The 25,081-nt window shown below is 47.9% G+C and overlaps 1 protein-coding gene and 1 long non-coding RNA gene across 2 annotated transcripts; one reads left to right on the forward strand and one right to left on the reverse strand.

Annotated features, from left to right (window-relative positions):
• On the forward strand, nt 1-2,342 carry LOC308409579. The gene is made up of 3 exons (XR_013974035.1): nt 1-116; nt 296-389; nt 2,208-2,342. It is a non-coding gene; the product is annotated as an uncharacterized lncRNA (long non-coding RNA).
• Nucleotides 1,324-24,231, reverse strand: LOC308409578 (bone morphogenetic protein receptor type-2-like). Its single transcript, XM_080902422.1, has 19 exons — nt 23,804-24,231; nt 22,356-22,476; nt 17,934-18,125; nt 17,637-17,837; nt 16,067-16,171; nt 15,271-15,362; nt 12,200-12,433; nt 10,470-10,584; nt 9,640-9,800; nt 9,403-9,550; nt 9,172-9,308; nt 8,897-9,033; nt 8,570-8,762; nt 8,393-8,483; nt 8,215-8,294; nt 8,033-8,134; nt 7,745-7,948; nt 6,569-7,604; nt 1,324-6,234 (listed from the first exon to the last, which is right to left on the reverse strand). Exons 2-19 carry the CDS (start codon nt 22,411-22,413, stop codon nt 5,921-5,923), a joined length of 3,600 nt encoding a protein of 1,199 aa, XP_080758548.1. The 5' UTR covers nt 22,414-22,476; nt 23,804-24,231; the 3' UTR covers nt 1,324-5,920.
• Between the last annotated feature and the right edge of the window lie 850 nt (nt 24,232-25,081).

A 25,081-nucleotide genomic window follows, 5' to 3' on the forward strand; every position in this document is an offset into this window, starting at 1 on the left:
TGCAGTCTGTTTGGCCTCTCAGGGCCACCGTAGTGCCAGCAGTGGCCCACAGCTTGAGAGCCCTGCTTTAGAGGAACACCTGAGCACAGGTTCAGGTGTGGACCTTTGATTAAAAGGTAAAAAGAAGCATTTAATAAGCTATCTGTTTGATTTAAATATATATATCTGCTGTTTAGATCTAATCATGATTTCTTGTATTAAATATCGTCATGTTTGTGATTTAATGTTTGTCTCACTCCTGTTGGACAGCTAACATGCTAACAGTGCTATGCTAATGCGAGCTGTCTTCTTGTAGTTGTTTGCTGACGGTCTCCATTCCCTCCGTGGTGGGTATGCAAGTGAAGAGGGAGACTACATCAAAGGACACCATGGTTTCATCTGGATCCAGGGTAAGTTTCTGGACGTTGTCGGTGGAGTTCTCGATGTGGTGTGGGATGTTCTCCACAAGAGGTGCAGGATGGTAGCAAGGTGTTTCGAGATGTTGTAAGTGGCTGAGTTTATGCTCCTGGCAATGGGTCTGAGTGGGACCCCTTCCTTGTGGATCTTAGGAAGTCCATAAATGCAGGGTATGGCATCCCCTGGATAAAGTGATATGATATGTGAGGCGGTCAATGATTTTTGTCTCTTTCAAGGTCCTGAAGGCAAGCTATAACTTTCTTTTTGTAGTTGCTTGTGGGGTCTCGTTTTAAGGCTTCATAGGTATTGTTGTCACTGAGGAGAGTAGTGATCTTTGTGTGGTATGTTGAGGCGAACTGAAGAGGAGGAGCGGGACAGATGCTGCTAGGGTGAGCCAGACGTCTCTCGCGGAGTGCTTTAGTGCTGCGGGCAGGCAAGGTGTTCAAATAGGCACAACTTCTGTTTTTTTATTACTATATGATGAACTCTGCATTATTCAGCGATAAGAACAAGTAATCTGGTGTCCTGTAATCATTATGATGCTATAATTTGAGATACAATAAAAGATACAGTAAAAAAAAATACGTTTTTGTACAAAGTATCGGATCAGTATCGCCGATACCACCAATATTACTTGGTATCAGATCAGAAAGGGAATCAGTGGTATCGCACATCACTAGTCTGCAGACTGACAAGCTCCGCCCACTGATACGAGCTGGCTCCCTCCGCCCACAACAAAAACATGCTTCGCTTTCCTTCTGGTGCCAACAGCCGGTCTTCTGCAATACTGACATTACACCACTGCGTTGCGCTATTGTCACGTAACTCCCGCCAAACTCCAGTAGAAAATGCCATATTTAAGATTCCCCTCCCACGCTCAAAATCTAAACACGGTGTTGAGAGCAACTTAAAAATAGGACAATTAAAAAGGCTTTTATTGGTTTCCAGTAAAGAATACAATCTAAATCAAGTAATGTGTGTTCTGTTCACCCTAAACATGCAATGAAACTATAAAACATGACACATAAAAGCTGTTTATACAGTAAAGTTTGTGTGGAAGTTTCTTTCTATTCCTTTATGTTTACTTTATTTTACTCCAAACTCTGTTTGAAGATCTTTTAAAATCCGTACCTTATAACTGAGGACACACTCTCCACTTCAGTCTGTATAAAATGTCCAGCTCCACCAAATAAAAGCCATCAGTATTTTCTTATTTTTCTCAGGTTTACATAACGCTCAGATATTAAATGTTATAAATATCAAATGATAACTCTTCTGGTCTGCAGGTGTCACTCCATAAAACCCGCTTAGAGAAATGCAGACGCACAGAAACAAATGTTTGTAAGTCACAATCATGCAGTTTCTCACACTTCAGTCACCTGCTAATGAACACCTGCTCACAGGAAGTACACATAATAAATGAAACTTGTGCACACATGGATCCTCTGCTCTTTATTTCATGATGAAGTGAAGCGTGCGATACTTTATGTCTACATGGAGATACAACATGTGGGGATGGAAGCATGAAGCAGCAGCTTTAATCTGCAGCTTTGTACAGCATGCTGTGTGGGAGGTGCTGTGAGCATGTATACAGTATACACTGTGGTAGTTGGTCCCATATGAACGTACACAGAGTATTTACAGTACTGGAAGCTATCATACACACAGATGGTTATCAGGTTAAATCATCCACTCCTCCACCACGGGAGCACAGAACGTTCAAACTAACCAATGACAGAACTTCAGTCATGTGATCCATCATGCAGCAGGCTAAATGTGCTGAATATGTTCATCTAAATGTGTTTGTACAGGTGGAGAGCTTAATCTCGGAGCATTATGAGGACTACATGAGCTACAGTAAAAGACTTTAAAGGGAACCTCAGCGGCGGTACAGCGCCACATTCTCAGCATCAGCACTAGCCACGAGCTAAACGCCACGAGAACGGAGAACGTCCAGCAGTCCACAGCTTCAGTTGTTTCTGCAGGTGCTTCAGTAACAAGACCAGATCTAAATGTAAGGTTTACATCTCATACTAACTCTCACAGGCAGTATAACAGATGGACGCAACTGAAAACTGCTGCCAAAGCAGAAATGCCTTAAACCTGCACTCATTTTAAAGGCCACCAGGGGGCAACAGCTGTGGGTGCAACAAGACTTCCTGTCCTGTAGACGTCTGTCACCTCGGTAAATACTTCCCTAACGAGTTTGAGCTCCATCAATTGTTTCATGTCAAACCGAATAAAAATTTATGTTCATGTTATAATTTATTCATTTTTTTAAACTTTTGCTCAGAAATTGTTAGCCAATGAGTGAGCAGTATCAGTCCCGCCCCTTTTCTTAGGGCGGGACTGATACAGCGTGGGACATTGGTTTCAAAATGTCACACGCTGATCTAGAGGCTTCAGACATCAGCGGGCAACATCACTTCCGTCTGTTATACTGTCTGTGGTAACGATGGAGCTCAGCGCTATGCTAACATCTCCGTTGTTCTCAGAAACCATGACATCACCACTCAGACGCTGCGAGTCAGAGTTACAAACAGAAGTCACAGCATCAAAAATCATTTTACCCGTGAGGCTATCGCTCAGCTGGCAAACATCACGAGAGGAAACGCTCGATCGAGACGTTTGTGCGCCGCACAGAAATGCAGCGGGAGCTTCATAACTGTAAATTAAAATCGCAGGCAGCCTTTTTCTTGTTGGCTAGCTTTAAGCCAAAGTCCGTATACACAAACCAGTTTTATTCTACTGAAACACATCTGAGGTGCTTGTTGCTGGTTCATGTTGTCTGGAAACCTGTAATTACCACGTGTGGGCACAGGAGGCGCTGTTCAGCCAATGCTACGTCACACAGAGGTGGCGGTAACACCACAGAGACTGACGTGGTTTTCTGGACCGAAAAAAAACCTTCTTCTTCAAGCTGATAGAGCGTGTTTTCTGAAGGTTTGCTCTTTAATCGAGGCTGGAGAGAGTAAGTCTGAGCGAGTTAATGGCCTTTGTTCTCTGGAAATGATCACTAATTATTTATCTGTTGGTTAAAACCGGCTCCAGAAAGCTGCTTTCACATTTGTTAATCAGGTTCAGTCAGTAAGTGTGAGAGATCTACATCTAGTCCTCCACTCGGTCAGGCTGCATGATATGACCCACACAATATACACACATCAGCATCTAAAAACAGTACAAACGGTATAAAACACAGACATAACAAAACAGATCATTTTGAAAGGCATCAATAAAAGTTAACAGTATGATCATATTTCAGCTGACTGCACTGATGCTGTAATATTGTTAGTTTGAAATGTGCTAAATGTGAATAACTTCCTGTAGTAAGTGCACATTTAAAGGAGAAGTGTCACATAAACACATATAAATGTAAAAGGTTACACGTGCATTTATAAAAAATCGAAACATTCGGAGAAACAGGAGCAAAGAGTCAGTTTGGTATAAAAAACTGAAACACAAAGCAAAGTCAAATAAAAATAAAGACAAAGAAAGCAGAGTTCTGTTTCCTTCCTGTTTCTGTAAAACTCCAGAGCCCACGTTTACATGAACTCTGCGAGGAGCACACATCAAATGGAAATCAGCAGAACATACGTGCTCAGTGCTCAATGATGAGCTGCGCCCAAGGACCGATAGGTGTGACAAACCCACGTCTTTGATGGGCGGAGCTTATTTACTTGCTGTAACGATGTAGCAGTAGTGTTTGTTAGCATATATGTTCTTTGAGAAGCACAGAGATGTTTTAGTGTGTAAAACATGTGAGCACATTTGGTTTTTCTGGAACAGTCAAAAGGAAAGAGTGACGTGTAAACAGCCTACACACGGACCTCCACCCAGCTCGAAGCAGCTACACCTTTGGTCTGAAACTGAAAGGATGGAAGCGTTTACTTGGAGGTGGAACAGGAAATGAGACCTAACGTGTTGTGATGAGCAGGAACAAAGTCTGAGCTGTACAGTCTGATGGCTGCTGTCCTCTTCTTCTCCTCGTTTCATCTCCTGCTCATCATTTTACAAAGCAAACAGGTGTTCCTGCTGACGTCAGTGTTGTTACCTGAGAAGGTCGTACATGGTCGAGGTTTCGCAGGTCACGTTCGCAGGTCACGTGGTTTAATAAAGTCCACGGGACGCTGGCTCGTCTTTTCTCCAGCGCTGACTGCAGCAGACCTCTGAAGGCAGTCGAGACTCTTCGGTAAAACAAAGTGCGGATAAAAAAGAATAAAGGTTGTCCAACAGTAAGGTTGTCGATCTGTTGCACATTGAACCAAACAGACCGTCAACAGGAGGCATCGTGAGCAGCTGCATAGCTAGATTGACTGTTTCAAGCAGAAACGCCTCTTCAGATCACACCACTACTGCACAAAGACACGCCAACACCGACACGACGTCCTACATACGTCAATGTTACTGCTAAAATTGCACCAGGTATCCTTTATAAGGTCTGTCCCTAAATAAATTTCATTGTTAAAGTGCATAAAGATATGACTGCTGTTTTGATAACATCACCTCTGGTCATTCAGACTACCTGCACTACCAGCCCAGAGGTGCATGAACCTTTCTACCAAAACAGGGAAGTTCTTAAGTCTGTGCTGGGTTCAGGCCTCAGCCAGCATCGAGCTCTCAGAGGGGACGACCCCTGATCCACGTCAGACCCAAACAGTCACTGCTAGTCCTGTTCAACGTCCTGCAGCAGCAGCACAAACGCTTATAAGTGAAAGAAGATGATGCTGAGTGCATTCAGATCCCTCTGTGGGACAGGACACAGCAGGAAAACAAGCCTAAAGAACTCAAAGGGAATGTCTCACTCAGACCTACGACGAGCTCTCGGCCATGCCCTTCAGCAGCCGGCCACATCCTACTCACAACAGGAAACATGAGGGAAGACCTCCACCCACACTGGCAGTCACAGCTGGAGACACTTCAGTCCTACGACAGGGTCAGTGACACACCTGCAGAGATAAAGAGGCGACAGACTGTAGGTACACTCAGATTTTTGAGCCGGGAGTGAGTCTGTGGAGCTGGAAGCTTCTTTCATTTGGACACCAAATGAGATCTCTAGGCTCGCAGCTACAACTAGTCCTTCGAAGCCTGAAAGTATTCCGGAAAGGAATTCCTTCAATATCCAACGGAGATTCCTGTAGATCAAGCCCACCCCCTACAAACAGCTGACTACACCCACCAGCCACAGAAGAATCATTTGGCCTCATCACCAACACCACCACTGTTTGGTCGTCACAGGTAACCTGATCTAGGAAACGTGTCAGAGGTCAGCTGATCACAGGACAGGTCCTGTCCATGAACAAACACATACTAGAAATTTAAATTCTGTCATTTGATGAAAAGTTCCTGCTGAGGGACGGATTTTGCATCCAGCTCCGAGTCGGCTCTGCAGGGTTTGGTTCTGGTTTGGAGCTGCGGGGGCCACACAGGTATCAGCTACCGACTCGTTTATCCACAACAAAAGAAGAGGAAGACAAAGAGCAAGAAAATTAATGAGATCTTAAAGAAAAGCAAACTTCGGATCACTTTAGAAGCAGGTCATCCCGTCGGGCTCAGAGGTGGTGGTCGCCGTGGCGCCGCCTCCAACCAAAAAGACCGCAATGCTGGATTTGGACTGGTTTAATTTAGGCATGCCGACACTTCCTGCTCTACAAACACCGGATGAGAACTGGTTCTGGCTGCTACTGGCGTCAAACTCGAAGTCCGGGTCAAGAGCCGTATCTGTGGAAACCACCCAGGAGGCCGGACGCCATTTTTTCAGGGTGTATGGAGTCTTGACCCGACGCTTGATTTTCTCCCCTGAGGCGCTCAGACTGCCGTTATCCACCACCAAAGCATCATCTGAGGAGAAGAAAGTGTTACAGATGTGAGGAGTTTGCACTGTTTTTGCATCTTTGTGGAGCTGCAGAGGTCACCCATGCTGCAGATCCCTCACAGAAAACCTGGAGTTCAAGCCTTCGACTGATCTGACTGAGCCCTGACACGCTGATAATGACGGCTGTACTGTACTGAGTTTTAGAGACAGATCACTGTAATCAGTTTGTCTCTGATGACCTGGTTACGTCGTGGTACACGGTGTAATCAGCTACAGACTGTCCAGCTCGAGCCAGTTTTGAAAAACTGGAACCTGCAGCTTATAAGTTTGTTTAAAAGTTCAAGAACAAACATGACTCACCTGAGGAGGTGCAGGGAGAGGACAGGTCCAGGGAACAGGGCCGCTCAGGTCTCCTGGCTTTGGTCTGTCCCACCTGGGATCGCATCAGACCTGCTGTCTGTGGCTCTAAAGCTGAACTTTGGAGACCTGCAAGTTGTGGACCTGAAGCTTCTGCAGGAGCTGTGGTGTCTGAAACTTCAGATCCCAAAGCTTCGAGGGTTTGCTCCTCTGGAGACGAAGCTCCTGGAGTTCCTGGTGATGAAGGTTTCTGAAGGAGGATTAATGCTTCTGTTGGGGCGTCGGGTCCTGGTGAGGCCTGGCTTACTGAAGCTTTTGTTAAGTCAGAATCTTTGCAGCCTCGGGGCAAAGCAGCGGTGACACAACGCACTGGGTGACCTTTTGAGTTTTGGGCACATCTGGGGGTCGACGTGGTTTCAGAGTCTTCCTGGAAACACAGACCTGTATCCACACCTTCGCTTTGACTGTGGGTGGTGGGAGGGGCCTGCAGTGAGAGGGCTTTGCTGGATGAAAGGAGACCAGAAGGAGCAGAAAGTTGAACCTTCTGCTCCAGGTCAGAAGTTGGGGGAGGGTCAGCTGATGAAGCCAGGGCTAGCCGGTTGTTGTTGTTGTTGGAGTTCGAGCCTCGGCCCGATAAGATGCTTCCAGCGCGGCTGTGACGATGATGAGCAGGAGGAGGGGCTTCGCTCTCAGCAGGAAGCTGCTCTCTGCTCAGCAGAGGTTCATGTTCATCAGGACTGAAGTTGAGGAGATTCAAACGGCTGTCTTCTCCTCCCCTCACCCCTCCATCCATGGTCCCCTCCTCGTCCTCCGTCTGCGGCCCCGCCGGATTGGTTCGACCTCCGCCTATCACACCGTTCGTCACCAGGGTGGGGACGCCTGCGCTGTGACTGCTGCCGGCCGTTGTGATAGGCTGGACCTCTCTTCCAGCTGCAGCACTGCTTCTCACGTTTGTGCTGTTAGTAACCGCGGTTACCAGGTGTGGTTCTGCAGCCATAGCAACCATCACTGTGTTCATCTTGGCAACACCTGTTTCCACCTGGAACATGAAGCATTTTGGATTAGTGACACAGTTGGCCCGCCTGATACAGCTTCAGCTCAGCTGGTGAAACACCGAGTCGAGTCACGGCGAAGCTGTCTGAGGATCAGCTGGAGAACCCGGTCACATCTAAGCCCTACCTGTCGGTGGTTGGACTTGAACTTCCCCAGCTTCAGCCGTGACGAGGTGAAGCCGCTCTCCTTGACTTTGGGCAGCAGATGGAGACTGGTGGGCCTCTGAGGCAGATTCTGCTGTTTGGGGAGTGGGTGGATGGAGGAAGGAGGGCTATCTACACCTCTAACAGCCCGCAGGCCACTATGAGAGGTGGATGGTGAGCTGTTCACCTGGAACAAAAGCAACAAGCATGAGCGTCTGATACGTTCATTCATCGGCAGCCACGCGCTGTACAGGCCCTCAGCTGTGTGTACCTGATGGTGCAGCACGTCGGTGGGTTGTGATTCGGAGCCAAACTGCTTCTGTGAGTGCTCCATCAGGTTTTCATCAGAACTCTCCCTCAGGTTCTTATCGACCTGCAGACACAGATGTTGGTAGATGTTAGTGTGTCGGGATGGAGGCCACTGAAACTGAAGAAAGACTTCAAGGTTAAAACCTCTCTGGGGTCGAGCTTTGTGGCCTCCAGGTCTTCTTCTGTGAGATGCAGGCAGACTGGGACACTGGGCACGGCGCCACCTGGAGGACGGCGGGAGCAGAAACATGTGAGGTCACAGCTGTGCTCGCTGCTTTAATGAGGTGTTTGGGTTCATGTCGGGGGCGTGGCTGTTTGTTACCTGTGTGCTGAGTTTCAGAGATGGTGCAGAGTAAGGTGGGCGGGGTCAGGATGGTGGTGGTGGACACGCTGCTGTCTGTGGACAGCCGAGCCTGACGGACAGACGGACACATAGCGATGAGACGCGTCCACGGTAACGGTTCGTTCAGGTGTGCTTTAATGGCGGCCGAGCTCCTACCTGCGCCTGCTGCCGTTCGTAGTTGATGGAGTTCCTGTTCTTCTCGCCGCCTTCTGCCCCATTCACAGTCGTCTTGATGAATGATGCCTGGTGGTCATCTCCCTGGAGATTTCTGACCACGCCCACATGAAGATCCTCAATGAAGGGGGAGGCGGAGCCACCGTGAGGAGGCCACCGGCCATGAGACAGATTCCTGAGTGACAGACAGGAAGGCATGAAATCCAGACTTCCTGTCTCTCAGTTTTACACTGTGCATTTACTGTGACACAGTACCACAGGTATCGTGTGTACTCGTGGTACTGTGTGTACCTGTGGTACTGTGTGTACCTGTGGTTGTGTGCTGCAGTGTGTGTACTCAGCAGTGTGAGTTCATAGAGCCTCTCCTCTGCACACTGAGCAGTGAGCCGAGCCTCAGCGTCCTGATCCCAGCAGTCCTCCATCGTGTCCTTCAGCGAGCGCAGTAACTAAAGTACACAGAGTGAGAGACAAGCTGGGATTACTCTACATCCAAAATACTTTTGGGAATTACCCTTTGAACCTTTGTCTAACTTCAAAGGTTCAGGCTGTGGAGCAATCTGACCACATCAAACTGAAAGACGGACCAGGCTGTTCTCCTTCCAGGCCTCGGGGAACCTGGGTCTGTGTTTCTCTCTGACCACCAGGCTCTGCATGTCCTCGAAGCTCGGATGATTCCCGAGCTCGGCCTGGAACGCCAGCTGGTACTCTGGCACCGCTTCCCCTGAGCGAGCAGTGAACACAAACACGCTGTCAGCTGAGGTGGTGCTACTTTACTGTGTGTAAGCAGACGGTGTGCAGGTGAGCGCGCTGCGTACCTGGGAACAGGTCGGAGCACCTCCTGAAGCTCTCCCAGTACAGCAGACCCAGAGCGTAGACGTCCACCTGCTTCAGCGCCGACTCGCAGTCTCTGAGGTTTAGAGCTCCGCCCAGAACCTCCGGAGACATGTAGCGCACTGTCCCCACCTGCACACAAACACACCATCCATCAGCTCCGCCCTCTGCTCATTCCTCACCTGCACATCAGATCAGAGCGAACGTTTATGAACTTTGACCTCAGATATGGCCATGGTGTCGTCGTCTCCGGGGCGACAGGGCCGGGGTCCCGTCAGTCTCATGGACAGGCCGAAGTCGGCGAGGACGCAGGACAGATCGGCCCGGACCAGGACGTTCCTGCTGGTCAGGTCTCTGTGGGCGACGGCCGGTTTGTGCTGGTCTGAGACAGTCGGGTACACGTGTTTGTTGTTGTTTACAATCGACCAGGTAAACAAACATATCAGCAGGAAAGAAAAGCACAAACAGGAAGAAACAAAGACAGCAACGTGCAGACGTTTCACAGCAACGCAGCCGGACGATGACGGCATTCACGTCATGAAGCTGCCGATGAAGCCAAGAAGGCGTTCTGTTTCCTCCGACACACGTTCAGCGATGGAAACATGAAAGAATGACAAACTGAGCCTTTTAATGTTTTTACTGTTAAAGAGAAAAATAATTTCATCAGAAACATCATCCTTTCTTTTCATGTGACAACGACATATATTACGTTCATAAACAGCTGGCCGTTATCCACCAGAGCCTCTGCTGTCAGAGAAATAATCCTCCAACCTCAAAATCAGCACCATTCATCCCAATATTTAGATATTTATTATTCCAGTATTCCATTTATGTCATTTGTTCTCTAAACAAACAAACTAAAGCAGCAGACTGGGTCTGTTCCAGCCAGCAGGGGGAGACACAGCACCTGTTTCCAGATGCTCCTCACACGGACCAATCCGCTGCTGAAAATAGACCCTGAGAGCGGCACCGTTTCTTCCTGTCTGTGTGATCAAAGCCTGCGATGAAGAAACAAGGATGACTCTGCACGAGCGACACGAGGTCGTCTTACCTCCTCGGTGCAGCTCAGTGTGCAGGAAGGCGAGGCCTCTGGTCACGCCGTGAGTCATCCTGCAGCAGGTCAGCCAGTCCACAGTGTGGAGAGATAGGTAGTGAGACAGGCAGCCCTGCAACACACACACACACACACACACACACACACACACACACACACACACACACACACACACACACACACAGTTTGACCCTTAAATGCAGCTTTGTCTGATCTTTTTGACACTACAGGAAGTTCCTGCAGCATGAATGGTGCGTGTTGTACACTACACTGCCAAAAGCATTTGCTGCCTTCGCACACATGACCAGAAGTTCATGAAGTCATTACTAGTTAACGTTAAACGCTGGCTCGTTGGCTGATTTGAGGCCTTAGTTTTCACCGGAGCTACAGTATCCAGAGTCGTACGTAGTGAGGAGGTAAAGTTATTAACACGATAATCGACCTCTGTTGGAGCAGCGTTCAGATAGCTGCTCTGTGTTGGTACCGTTTATTTTTAATATCCATTTCTTACTTATTTATTTGTTGATCTTGGCAGTTCCATATATTCACTCTGTAACTGGATACGATGAAAGTTAAAGTGGCGACTTCATGGTTGATGTTCAGCCTTAAGATGAACCGTGTGTGTGTGTGTGTGTGTGTGTGTGTGTGTGTGTGTGTGTGTGTGTGCGTGCGTGTGTATATGTGTGTGTGCGTGCGTGTGTGTGTGTGTGTGTGTGTGTGTGTGCGTGCGTGTGTATATGTGTGTGTGTGTGTGCGTGCGTGTGTATATGTGTGTGTGCGTGTGTATATGTGTGTGTGTGTGTGTGCGTGCGTGTGTATATGTGTGTGTGTGTGTGTGTGTGTGTGTGTGTGTGTGTGTGTGTGTAAGCGCAGACACTTAAACAAGTAATTACTGTCTGAGGGCTGCAGAGGAATGCAGAAACCCACCAGACCAGACATCACTGCATCTGTGTGTGTCTGTTTGTGTGTGAGATACAGACTGATAACAAGAGTCTGAACATGTTTTCACATGTTGGGAAACTTTCTGAGCCCTGATGATGTCAGAAAGGTGCAGATTGTAAAAATGATGTGAGGTCATCTGAAGCGTGTTTCAGGTTCAAGAGACGAAACAGTAAAGTCTGCTCGCCTGGAAGGGAAGAAATCAATCTGAAGACTGACGGAGGTTTGGAAGCTGATCTACGTGTGTGTGTGTGTGTGTGTGTGTGTGTGTGTGTGTGTGTGTGTGTGTGTGTGTGTGTGTGTGTGTGTGTGTGTGAGAGAGATCAGAGGCTCCAGACAGGAAGAGGGTGTGAAGGCGCCGTCTTCCAGCACAATAACAGACTAATGGAGAGCAGAGGTGAAGGCTGACAGCTGCACTGTGTGAAGGCGCTGCTGGCGCCCCCCACAGGCTGCAGACCCCATTACACCACAGGGTGACAGTAGACAAGCTGAATGTGTGAGGTTTGCCCCGAGGGGGCGCTAGAGGCATGAACGTGGCGGGTCAGGAGAGCTCAGACAGCAGGCGCAGTCAGACGTGGTCCAAACACACCTGAGGCTCAGCCAGGTCATCTGACCAATGGCTGAGCCTCAGCAGTCAGACTCACTCTGAGTGGGCTCGGCCTGTCATGCCTGCTTTGGGCCAGATCTGCTCCCCTGACCACCACCGGAGGACTGGGCTCTCTCAGTCCTCCGGTGGGTCCACGGGGACCCGCCGTGACCGAGCTTCAGACCTGCTGTGATGAACTCACGTGTGGGTAGTACTCCATGATGATCAGAAACTCAGGGCGTCCATCTGCCGTCGTCCTCTCGTTCGCGGTCAGGAAGCGGGCGATGTTGTCGTGCTGCTGCAGCAGCGGCACGCAGTAGATGGAGCGCTCGTTGACGTAGTTCTGTCGGTTAGCTGAGCCGAAGAGTTTGGCAGCCACGCAGCGCTCGTTAAGAGAACCGCGAAACACTGCGCCGTAACGGCCTCGACCAATCAGCTGCCAGGACAGAGGATAGAAACAGGAAAGTGAGCTGTGGCGTTCCTTAGGGATCAATCTGAGGTTGAACCTCTAACCTTTGTATCATTATGATTGGTCTGTTTTTAATGGCCCCGCCTCTTCCCTTAAAGGAACAGTGCAACAAAGGGGTCAGAGGTTACAGGTAGGGCTGCTCGATTATGGCAAAAATGATAATCACGATTATTTTCACTGAAATTGAGATCTCGATTATTTGACGATATTTATTTAACCCTTTAAGACCCATAGAACCAAGTCCACCAGAGCTTATATTATTTTTTTTACATGCTGTAGTGTCATTGGGAGCATTTCAAGTTGCTATACATCAATACAACTGTTATAGCCCATATTTTAATAATATGTATGCATTAAGTCCATAGTAACTACATTAATTGCAAAAAAGTGCAATAAACTACAAAAAACAAATTGAAAATCGTTTTTGGTTTTTTTACATATATTTCTACTTGGAGAAATTTAAGAGGTTTGTCCCTCAAAACTTTAAATACAATAAAGTTGCAAAAAATAGTTTACAACAGGAAATTTATTTTGAGTGTCTTCATAGTTTTATTTTGGAGATACAGCAATTTTTATATACTGCAGGAAAAACAAAAAAACAATCCTATGATGCAAATTTGCAAAGAAAACAGCAGGTGCATCAAAATAAACTATTTCCAGCAGTGCAATTCGAGTTCTAAGCATCCCAGCAACTATTCAGAAAAGTATAGAGTCAAACATGACTTATAAAAACACCAGTATAGGCTTTTAATGCCTACAAGTAAAAAACTGCATTTTCCGCAAAAATGACATCACTTCCGGTTTCGGGCAGGAAATGACGTACATGCGATAGTTCGCGTTGACGTCTTGTTCAATGTGGGAAGTGTTACGAACAGCTGATCGGATCGGCAAAGCGTGTTTCTGGAATATTATGTTTTTGTTCCTGCAAGCGCTTTTTATGCAATTTTTGCAAAACTTCATGTGGAAGGAAACCGTGGCCGAGGACAAGCTGATGGCATAAGATGTAAGTACAACTCCTCCGGTTTCATATGCAAAACAAATTATTGTGCTAGCTTACACGGTTCCGGTTCTACAGGGATTTAAAAGTAGTTACGCAAAACGGAGCGTGCCTCTGCCCGGCTTTAAAGGGTTAACAATTACAATGTGTTGAATAATGACTTTGAAAAATAATAATAAATAGTGCAAATACTGATAACAGTGCAAATGTTTGCAATATAAGAAACAAATGAAAAATGTAAACATCTATGTTTAGTGAACTTTGCAGTGTTGCTCTGTGGTGCAGCTACGACACCGTAGCAAAGTTTACACACTGTGTCTACTTGATCCACGTCTGACTGAACCCATAATGTTTCCACTAGGGCTGCCACGATTTGTCGACTAGTCACGATTACGTCGACTATCAAAATCGTCGACGACTGATTTAATAGTCGACGCGTCGTTTGAAACTTTGTAAGATCCCAAAAGACGCAGGAATAAGTAGCAGGATTTAAGAGTGTAATAACGGACTGAAACAGAAGATGGCAGCACTGCATGTACAAGGATGCCAGCTGCCGTTAAACCCCGAAGAAGAAGAAGCAGCTGTGTCCCAGAATTCATAGCGCGGCCCAGCTCAGTTTCCAACAATGGCGGTAGCTAGTAAGTTTTAATGTTACTCATATTATTCTTTCTGGGTCACAAAATAAACGTTTAACATATTTTCAGGCGAGAATGTAGCTGTGTAAACCTCAAATATCTGCTCAGTTTATCAGGACACCACATATTTTCAAAAGCGCTCCGACGTTTTCGGAGACGTCTGTTACCCACTAGCTCGATAGCGAGCCGGGGGCTAGGTCACTAGCGCCGTGAGAACACCGGACTCCCCGCAAATCGTTTTCAAACCCACCGCCATCTTTCGCGATTCAGGTTAAATATATATGAGTCACTTAGATAAATTAAAAATGTTATTGTTTGGCTTTTTTTTAGTATTTTATTTGTTCCTGAGTAAATCGGTTTGGCTGAGATTAAAGTTATAGTTTTTACACAGCTGAATAAACATCAAGCAGACAGCTGATTATCAGAAGTGTGAGATGCTTGAGAATTTACTCCGGTGTCCTGTTATATTTTAGATAGCAAGGAGTTTATTAAACTTCACCGAAACAATCTGCAAATTTCATTAAAATTGAATAAACTATCATCTTGTCTTTATTTTTAGTTAGCACCTTAAAAGCTTAAAGCTGTAAGCTAATGATAGTTATATAAGAGCAGATGCTGCTGGTGCAATAAGCTGTAGTTTTACGTCCAGTGGATGATGATCTGATTAGTCGACTAATCGCAAAAATAATCGGTGACTAGTCGACTATCAAAATAATCGTTTGTGGCAGCCCTAGTTTCCACACCACTGAAGTTTTTTTACCTCCTTTTCAACCAACGGCAGTCACTCTCCTCTCCATATAACTTCTGCTGAGCTTTCCGAGCTTCCCTCGGGTCCTCTTATTGTTGTGACGAGTGTTCGAAATGCAGAGAGGTGCGCTCGATTTGCCACACGGAGCAGCGCGAGAGTAAAGCACGAGGGAGGGGCTAATAATCGGCTCAGTCATTTTTAATGATCGTTGAAAGCCCAGATCGTAATCGAGATTAAAATTTGATTAATTGAGCAGCCCTAGTTACAGGATGGTCAGTTTGTGATGGCGTTGTCTTGCTGCTGTTGTTCACCGACTGACCAGTATTATCCAAATAAACCTGTGCAGCTGCTGCAGGGTGTGTGTGTGTGTGTGTGTGTGTGTGTGTGTGTGTGTGTGTGTGTGTGTGTGTGTGTGTGTGTGTACCTCCAGCAGTTTCAGGTTGTCGAGGTCGATGGAGGACTCTGCGTTCGCCGCCTCCATCACATCCACAGCAGACAGACTGTGTTTCTGCTTCCCTGCACAAACACACACAGCTGATCACATGACCTCAGTCTGGCGAGGACCAACATGGCTGCCGGACAGCAGCCAGGTCAGAAGTGAGTTAACATTGATTTTTATGTATTTGTTATAATTAGTGTCAAAATCAAAGCACAGATGTCACTGCAGCTCATATCACGCGACTAATTTCACGTGTAATGTCGGAGGTCGTCAGATGGGCGAGTTTCCTTTGATTACAAAAACCACAGTTGTGAGCCAGCGCCACCTCCCGAGGACTTCAGACCTCCACACACTAAAACAAATCAGCTGATCGCTCAGAAGGCACTTCCTGTTTACAGCGACTGTTTAAAAAGAGCACAGGATGTTCAGGCTATTGTGCTCTATAGATTACTCCGAGACGACAAACCTCCGCCCAGCTGGAAAATTCCCTCCACATGTCGTAAGAACTTAAGTTCGGACCTCTCAGAGTGTCTGACCCTCACTGTGTGAGGTTTGCTGAGAAACGTCGTGTCACATGGTCTCTTCCTTCAGTGTGTTTCAGGTCAGATCCAGCTGTGAGCCTGTGAGCAGCTCCGCTAACGTTTTCATGCAGATCCATCGATCCTGCTTTAATCTGAAAAACTCATCACATGACTTCCTCATTTGTTTCTTCACAAAACACTAAACTGTGTGCATGTGTGTGTGTAGGTGTGTATATACGTGTGTGTGTGTGCGTACGTACGTTTTATTATGCGGTATCCCAGGAACAGCGCCACAATGAGGATGGCTGCTATGGCGATGGTTACCAGGGCGATGAGCACCGTCACCTCTGGCTTCAGCCGGTGATCTGAGGGGTTATGATGTCATCATCACATCAGTGCGACACACATGTTTGTACTTCTGTCTTTGTGAGGACCTGCGCTACTCTGTGTAACCTGCGCTCTGAGGTCAGTTTGACAAAGAGGGACCGGTCTGCAGGTCAGACTGAGGGGCTCATACAGATCAGACCTCAGACCAGCTGTCAGTGACGCTCGTCCACCGCACCAGCAACCAAGAGGACAGAAAGCTGTGGCTCATTAAATCATTAAGTGTGTTACTGTAGGGTCTACCTTACCATAAAACACACCTTGAGGCGTCACTCAAGTTCAACTTTCACTCAGACCGTCTAAACTTGGATCCAGTGTTTGGGAACTGCAGACATTTTCACCAGAGATGGCACCAGACCACTTTTTATGTCCGATACCGATATCATACATTTGGATATCTGACATAGACATCCAGAGTTTAAAGCAGTGCAAATAAATGCAAACACGTTTTCATGACACTCGTCTTCATCAGGATCAAAGCTGGGACAGAAAATCGAGACCCGCCCCTGCACAGCTACCAGCTGTCAGCTACACAGAAAGGATCCTGGTGTTATTTGTCTCTCAGAAACAGTTCAGAACTTCATCTGCATGTTTCCTCTCACCACATATCCAAACCATCATGACCAGCAGCTGTATGCATACATGAACCCTCTTGATTTTTCCAGGAAGGATCCAGAATTTCAGTGCACCTCCCGAAAATCTCCCGGAGCCATTCTCCTGAATTTCTCCCAATTTTCCACCCGGAAAACAAAATTGAAAAACCATATCCCAGAATTCATAGCGCGGCCCAGCCAATTCCAGTTTCCAACAATGGCGGCAGCTACTTAGTTTTAATATTACAGTTATTAATCTTTCTGGGTTGAAAAATCAAACTTTTAACATATTTTCAGGCGAGAATGTGTAAATTATCTGAGCCGGCGAGAACAGCGAACTCCCGGCACATCGCTTTCAACCCCCCCGCGGTCTTTGGCTAGTTATCGAAGTCACTCAGATAACTGTTTGTCTTTTTTCAGTGTTGAATTTGTTCCTGAGTAAATCAGTGGATGGATGGATCGGGTTACATTTTTAATTTCTCCCGATATCCAGTAATTTAGGTCGGGACCGATACTGTATATGGGATCGGTCCATCTCTAAGTTTTACATACAGCTGCTGTTCCTCGACACGTCCTGGTGAACGAAGCAGAGCGAGGAAAGTGTTTTCTAAAACAGAACGGCGTGTGCTCTGTCTCACAGGGCGTTTGGTGCTAATGATGATGCTAATGATGGCTAACAGGAAGTTAGCCTCCAACAAACAGCAGCGTCATAGTGAAATAGAATAAATAGAAGCTTTATCTTTTGTCTCTTCTTGCTGCTGCTCAGTGGAGGCGTTGCTAACGGTTACACTGCTGGGTCACATGATGAGTTATTATGGAGCGGGGACCACTGATTGGTGTCAGTGCTTCTCACCTGTCTGTTCCGCCCGGCCGTCCGTCCTCATTGGTTTCAGATTGGGAGTGTCGGCGGTGGGCGGGGCCTCTGTGTAGTTGGCATTGCAGAGGTCGTGGCTGCAGCAGCAGAAGCGATAGCTGCCTTTCTGCGTGGAGGACGGCTTCTCTGTTACCAGGATACAGCGGTCGGCTTGACACTCGTGCAGGTGAGTCCAACAGCCTGAAAGCAAACCGAGGCCAAACTGTAACCAGACACAGTAGAAGAAGAACGCAACAGAGGTCAAAGGTCAGGAAGTAACAAACCCGATGAGCTCACCTTGGGTCAGCAGGTGCATTTCTCCATCTGCTTTTTTTTCCCACAATCCATAGCAGCGGGAGCCGTGGCTGCAGCGGATCGTGCCGTTCTCCAGCACCACTCCTGGCTGCTCATTGGCAGGAACAGGCTCCACCCCCTGGGGGTTACTGGTGAAAGCACACAGTCTGTCCTCAGCATCACTGGACTGCAGACCTGAAAACACAGAGACTCACCTGTCAGCGAACAGACTGTATATTAAAGAGGGTCAAACCCTGCTCTCTGTCTGAGCTCAGTGACCTTTGACCCGTTTCAGGTCTGACTGAACAAAACAGGAAGTTTAGTTTGGAACTGATGGTCAGAGTCACAGAGGAACAGGAAGTGTTCTTGTCCCCGCACTGTGTGACGCGTCCACAGCTAGACTGACCTCTGACCTCAGCCTTCACAGAGATCGAGCTGTGAGGCCGTGAAACTGCAGCCAAGCCTCACATAAACACTTCTGACAGTTACTGTCCTCCATCATCGTCGCCTCAGAGCGAGCGGCGAGCAGTGACGGAGGTCAGAAACAATCTTTGTTCTTGTTTGTCTCGGGTTGTTTGTGGTTGGAGGTTGGGCTCAGTGACATCATTACACGGATCTCTGTGATTGGCGTCCACGTCAGCCTGAAGGAAAACTCTGACAGCAACAAATTAACATGCAGTGTGGCGCTCCGAGAGCGCAGCGGGAACGTCGGAGCGGCGTTCTCGCCTCGGGCCGCTCAGCCGCCTTTACAACAAAAACCATTAATGTGATGTCCCAGCAGCTCGTCTACACGCATCCCATCAGCCCACGCGCAGCTTCAGACGCCGCAGCAACCGAGGAACGCTGGAAGGAAGCGAGAATCTGAAAACCAGCAAAGTTTGATATTTAAACGGTGATGTTTGCTCGCTCGTGCTGTCAAAGCTACAGCTGAAGAAGCCCGAGGCTCAACAAGAACACGGGCGAGAAAAATCTCGTCCATAAACACTGAGGTCAGCCCCCGCTGTCCGCCTCATCGTCGTCAGGTCATCAGTCGGGGGTCGCGCAGGGTGACGGCGGTCTCGGGGATCGAGTCATCACTGAGACACGAAGCACGTCGCTTTGTTTTTAATATCAGTCTGATTAATGATTAGGACCTGGTGTAATGTGAGAGTGCAGCAGCCGCAGGCATCATCATCATCTGGGCTGGACTCTGAATCACGGACACTTTACTAACCCCAGAGGGAAACTGAGTCGTCATAGCAACAAACATGACAGACCACAAAGCCCTCGTATGAAGTGCAGAGACAGACGACATCAGAGGACATCAGAGGACATCAGAGGACAGCAGCACTCACACTGATGTCTCTGCTACAGGTATCATCACTGTTTGCTACAGGAGGTGTGACAGCAGCAGCGGGGACGCCGTCCTGTGCCGCTCGCCGTGACATCAGAGAACTGCTGGAGGTACAGCAGAGTTCCTGCTGATGTCACAACGCTCGCCGGGCCGCTGAGCAAAGCCTGGTCACACAAACACACCTGTGTACCTGAAACCTGAGCTTCTGGCTCTTTCTGATTGGACGCAGGTGTTTCCAGGGTGATGGATTAACGCGCTCACACAGCTGGACTGTTGTCATTTCCAGATGTTGTGTGTCTGTATTTTTACATCAAACTTAAGCCCAGAAATAAAACTTTTAACTGTTTCTTATGTCATGCTTCATAAGACAGCTCGTGTCTCGGGTTGCCGTGGCAACAGCAGCGGCTGCTCAGCCCACGCGTCTTTTGAACAACGACAACAGAGAATCGCCTGGATGCACATCTGGATGTTTCTGTGTTCAAGAAGAAAGTCAAACGTTTGCACACAGCGAGAGCAGGATCTGACTGTGCGTGTGTGCGTGTGTGTGTGTGCGTGTGTGTGTGTGTGTGTGTGTGTGCGTGCGTGCGTGCGTGTGTGTGTGCGTGCGTGTGTGCGTGTGTGTGTGTGTGCGTGCGTGTGTGTGTGCGTGCGTGTGTGCGCGTGTGTGCGTGTGTGTGTGTGCGTGCGTGTGTGTGTGCGTGCGTGTGTGTGTGCGTGCGTGTGTGTGTGTGCGCGCGTGCGTGTGTGTGTGTGTGTGTGCGTGCGTGCGTGTGTGTGTGTGTTATTTTGGTTTACATGTGAATGAGGAGCTGCATTCCTGAGCGGAGTCTGCCGGCTCCACCCGGGCGGAGTGGAGCCAGCACAGCGCTGTGTTTAGTCTGCACCGAACACACTCACAGCCGGAGGAAGGTGTGTGTGTGTGAGTCTGTATGTGTGTAGCCTTATCAACCACATTGCAGCACAAACACAGAGCACGCTCAGACTGCCTGACGACAGCGTGTGTGTGTATATGTGTGTGTGTGTGTGTGTGTCTGTGGATGAACAGTCATGAAGTGAGAATGCAGGAATGTGAACACACAACAGGGCGGCTTCAAGGCCACACACACTGCTTTCCTGCATCACTGAGCCTGTGTGGATGCTTCCTGCCCGGCGGGGCGACAACAGCTCGCCATCAGCTGTTGAAGGCCGACAGTGAACTCTGTGTGGAGCATCACAGTCACTCGTCTGTCACTCACGCCGTCCTTCACTCACGTCTTCGGTCTCGGTCCACAAACTGAGAAACATGCACGCTTTCACAGTTCAGCTGAACTTTGACCCTTTGGTCATAAAATGAGGTCAGTTAATAATTGTACCTGATCTGAGATCAGTGAGGAACCCTGTGCTATCACAGATCACTGAGTAGGTCAGACACACCGTTCATGTGTGTGTTACTGAGAACAACGTACCCAGGCTCCACCCGCTGCTCCTCCACCCTCACACTCAGTCCTCTCCTGTCCTTATACACATGACTCCACCCAATCCACTCCACCTGTGGTTGGACTAAGCTTATAGACCTGACCTGTCAGGGAGGGGCTCTGCTCCAACCTGACACTGCAGTAAAACCAAGGAGATGGTTACTGACTACAGGAGGGGCGGAGTCTCCATCAAGATTGTCTTCAAACACACCACCTCTGGTTAAAGAGCCATCAGAGGCCACACCCCCCGAGAGCTGCACAGGAATCACACCCACACAGTCGGGCACGCTCGCTGCTCAACGGCACACGGGCAGCCTGCTCAGCAGCCTCCACCCTCTCGGAGGACATCTGGACAGCAGATGTGTGACATCATCACTGTGTGTTTGTAGCATCATCAGCTTCAGCTCAGTCCCGCCCTAAATGTTCATCACGAATCCTTATTTACTCTCACTGACAATAACCATTATTATTATTGTCATTATTATCATATCCAGCTGCTCATGGCGTTATGTTTGTGCCGCTATTCTGAGCGCACGTGTTGCATTCTGAGGAGAAATTTATTTTGAGCGAAGAAAAGCTGAATTTGAGTGAACAAAATTCAAACTGTATTTCAGTGTTTGCTATTATCCACACGCGCACACACACACACACACACACCACCAGCCCCTCTCGCTCAGGTTTTGTATTTGCGCTCACTCGCAATGTGTCGCTCGCGCTCTCAACATTTCTGCCCGTGCGCGTTCAACTCTTTCTCTACACCGTTATATTTGTGCCACAAAACCAGCCAATCACAGACTTGGTTGCAGAAAAAAATCTGATTGTCTGTTTTGGTCTCCAATCAGCTCGAAATGACGAAATGCAATATCCCAGAATGCATTTGGTCCATTTGGGAGATGCCTGTTACCCACCAGCTGACCGCATAGCTGGACTGGACTGATGATTTTTCATTTTTATGTTTGTTTGTCTTTGTAACGGTATAAACAATGAAAGGTGGTGGATTAGCCGGTGGATTAGCCAATCATGATCAACTCTGGGCTGGACCAATTACAACACATCCGTGTTGAGAGGAAAAGCAAAGCGATTAGTCCCGGACTTCAGCTACAATGAAAAAGACACAAAGCTGAAGTTATTCTGTCTTTGCTTCCTCTTCTCCTCTCTCAGAAATGTTGAGAGCGCGAGCAACACATTGCGAGCGAGCGCAAATACACAAACTGAGCGCGAGGGGCTGTTCTGTGTGTGAGGATAACAGCAAACACTGAAACACAGTTTTTGCACGCAGGAATGATTTTTGTTCACTCAAATTCAGCTTTTCTTCGCTCAAAATTAATTTCTCCTAAAATGCAACACTTGCACCTGAAATTTTTTTACGTGCGCTCAGAATAGCGGCACAAAAATAACGCCATATCTGCTGACCTCTCCCTGCTGACATCATCAAGCACAGCTGAGGTCGTCCACCGTCATCAGGCAGCTACAGGAAGTGAGGTGATGATGTCACAGCGTTTAAAATCTCACTTCCTCTGCTGTCCTGATTGAAACGTCAGAATGATGTAATGCTGACAGAGAAGTTCAGAAACAGGAGACCCACAGCTGCCCCCCCCTCTCCCCCCCAGCCTAAACGATGATGTGTATGATACTGACCGGTGACAGCAGGCAGCAGCAGCACACACAGGCACACCTTCAGCGCCGGGGACGCCATGTTGGATCCACCTCACAGGGCGACGGGCATCACTGATCCTGGGCTCGCTGCACCCCTCCCCCGCTGAAACACAGACAGGAGCTCGGTTTGTTCTCGGCAGACGAGACGCACACTCATCCATCACACACTCCACCTCTCTCCTCCAGCTCGCTCCGACAGCAGCACCATCCTGCAGCTCTGACAGCTGATTGGTTGTGAGAGTTGCACAGAGACACACACACAGACACACACGCGCACACACACTCACACGCACACACACTCACACACACACACAGACACACACACACAGACACACACACTCACACACACACACACACATACACGCACACACACAGACACACACACAGACACACACACACAGACACACACACTCACACACACAGACACACACACACACACACACAGACTCACACACACACACACACAGACACACACACACACAGACACACAGACTCACACACACACACACTCACACGCACACAGACACACACACACAGACACACACACACACACCTCCAGGACATCATCACAGCCTCTGGTGTCCGTGTTCACTTAAACAGTCCGTTAATATCTTTTTATTGTTCTGTAAAAAACTTTATTCATAATTTCACATGTACACTCATCTGCCTCTTCATTAGGTACACCAGCTCATTAACACAAATATCTAATCAGCCAATCACAGAGCAGCAGACATGTCCTGCTGAGGTCAGAGGTCAAACGCTTTCAGACTGACAGTTTGGAGTAAACATGGCAGCACGGCTCCACCAGGCTGCTGCTGTGACACTGTGGGGTTAAACTGGTTCACCTCATGGTCACAGATCTCAGGTGGTGGAGTGGGAGATGTCATCTGGGAGCAACAGCTGTGTGATGATGTCACAACATTTCCAACAGCTTCCTGAATCTGAGCCACAGAATTAGAGCAGCTCTGAAGGAGAAAGGCTCCGCCCTGACAGCGAGCCAGGTGTACCTAATGAAGTGGCACATGAGTGAGCGCAGCAGCTTTATCATTCATACAAAAACCTGCAGGAGATGTTCCACAGTGCACACACACACGCACACACACACACGCACACACACACACACATCTGTAACATCTGCATCAGCTCACAGTCAACCACACACTGAGCTGTGTGTGTGCGTGTGTGTGTGGCAGGTCATGACAGGTGCGTTATACACGCATCATGAAGGTCACACACGGCATATATACCATCACGTCATACAGAGGTCACGTGGCCGCCGCTGTACATCACCTGTATGTTTGTCCGCAGGTACGTTTAACGGCGCTTTTACAGCTGAGACTGGAGGGGAGTGGCGCGCGCACACACACGCTCTCTCTCTTACGCACACACACACACATACACAGCGGTCGGTCAGATAAAACGGTTCTTACCGGTGACGGAGGCTGGCTCGGCTCTGCGGGAGGAGACGAGGCCGTCTGTCTGTGTTCGGTCCCGGCTCGGCTCTGTTCGGCTCGGTCCGGTTCGGACTGTGATCTCGGGTGTCTGTCCGGGTGCAGCCGCAGTTTGTGCCGCAGAAGGCGAAAATCCGCAGAGACGAAGCTGCGCTCAGTTTTCCTGCGGCCTCAACCAGACTGTCAAACTAAAACACACACCCGAAACATCCGGTCACAGCCTTCAAAATAAAAGCACCGACATCTCCCAGTACAAACCAGGTGGTCTGTCATTAACACTAACTAAATTTAACAGATATAATCATCAGATTCAAACTCTGCTTCATGCTTATACTTATATGAAATAAATACAACCTCTATTTTCAGTCTAACCTCCACTAAATCAGAAAACCTTTAAAATTTGACTGAAAATCAGCAGAAATTTTATTTATTTAAAATAAATAAATAAAATGAAAGGAGCTAACATGCACCGTTGTATGTGTGTAGGGTAAAGCACTCCAGAAACAGTATAACTGCATCTCTGACTGACCCTGCACAGTTATGGAGCCACTGGTGTTCTAGCCTCTATGTAAATGTGTGACACTGTGGAATATGTTTTAAATTATCTTTTCTTTGTCATGTATTTATTTTTTTATTTGCTACCCATGTGTGTCTCTAATACAGTGAAACTGTTACAAAAACACAACAGGAAGTTACTGAAATTGTTCAACAAATGTCTGACTGACTCTTAATCCACTTCTTTGAACCCGTTGATGAGGCATTGATGTGCTCTGAAAATAAGACCTGTCTGGTTCTCAGGGAGGTTTCACACCCTGAGGAAAAACTGAACCTAGCCTCAAGAGAACCGTTCGTACCCTTCAAAATAAACCAGTTCTGCACTTCCTGTTTCCCCCACCATCTGATCTGAGGTTAGTGCGCCCACTGCTGGTCCGCTGCTGTAACTTCAGTCTGCAGATGAGCATCCACCAACACCGGCAGCTTCTGAGCTACTGTTGCCCCCTGCCGGCTGCTCAGGTTATTACAGACCGAGGATGAAGGTGAGACCTGCAGGTGTTTCCTGAACTTCTGCTCCTGATCCAGTTCCCTCTGCTCGTCCCTGCTCTGCTTGTTTGTCCTGGTTTAACATCTGTTTTGTTTCTGTAGACATCAGAAATATTGTTGTTGACAAAATAAACATCAATAAAAAAAATACAAATAATGTAAAAAAGTAAACAAAGTGAGAAAGAGCGACGTCACAGAGCAGACCCTTAGCAAAGG

This window comes from Rhamphochromis sp. 'chilingali', assembly GCF_963969265.1.
Source record: "Rhamphochromis sp. 'chilingali' genome assembly, chromosome: 14".
Classification (NCBI taxonomy): domain Eukaryota; kingdom Metazoa; phylum Chordata; class Actinopteri; order Cichliformes; family Cichlidae; genus Rhamphochromis; species Rhamphochromis sp. 'chilingali'.

Coding starts and splice junctions, on each gene's coding strand:
- LOC308409578 (XM_080902422.1), bottom strand. CDS start 22,413: ATGGCGTCCCCGGCGCTGAAGGTGTGCCTGTGTGTGCTGCTGCTGCCT. Junction 9,309..9,402: donor GTGCTCCGACCTGTTCCCAG/GTACGCAGCGCG, acceptor CTGCTCGCTCAG/GGGAAGCGGTGCCAGAGTAC. Junction 8,763..8,896: donor ACTGCAGCACACAACCACAG/GTACACACAGTA, acceptor TCTGTCACTCAG/GAATCTGTCTCATGGCCGGT.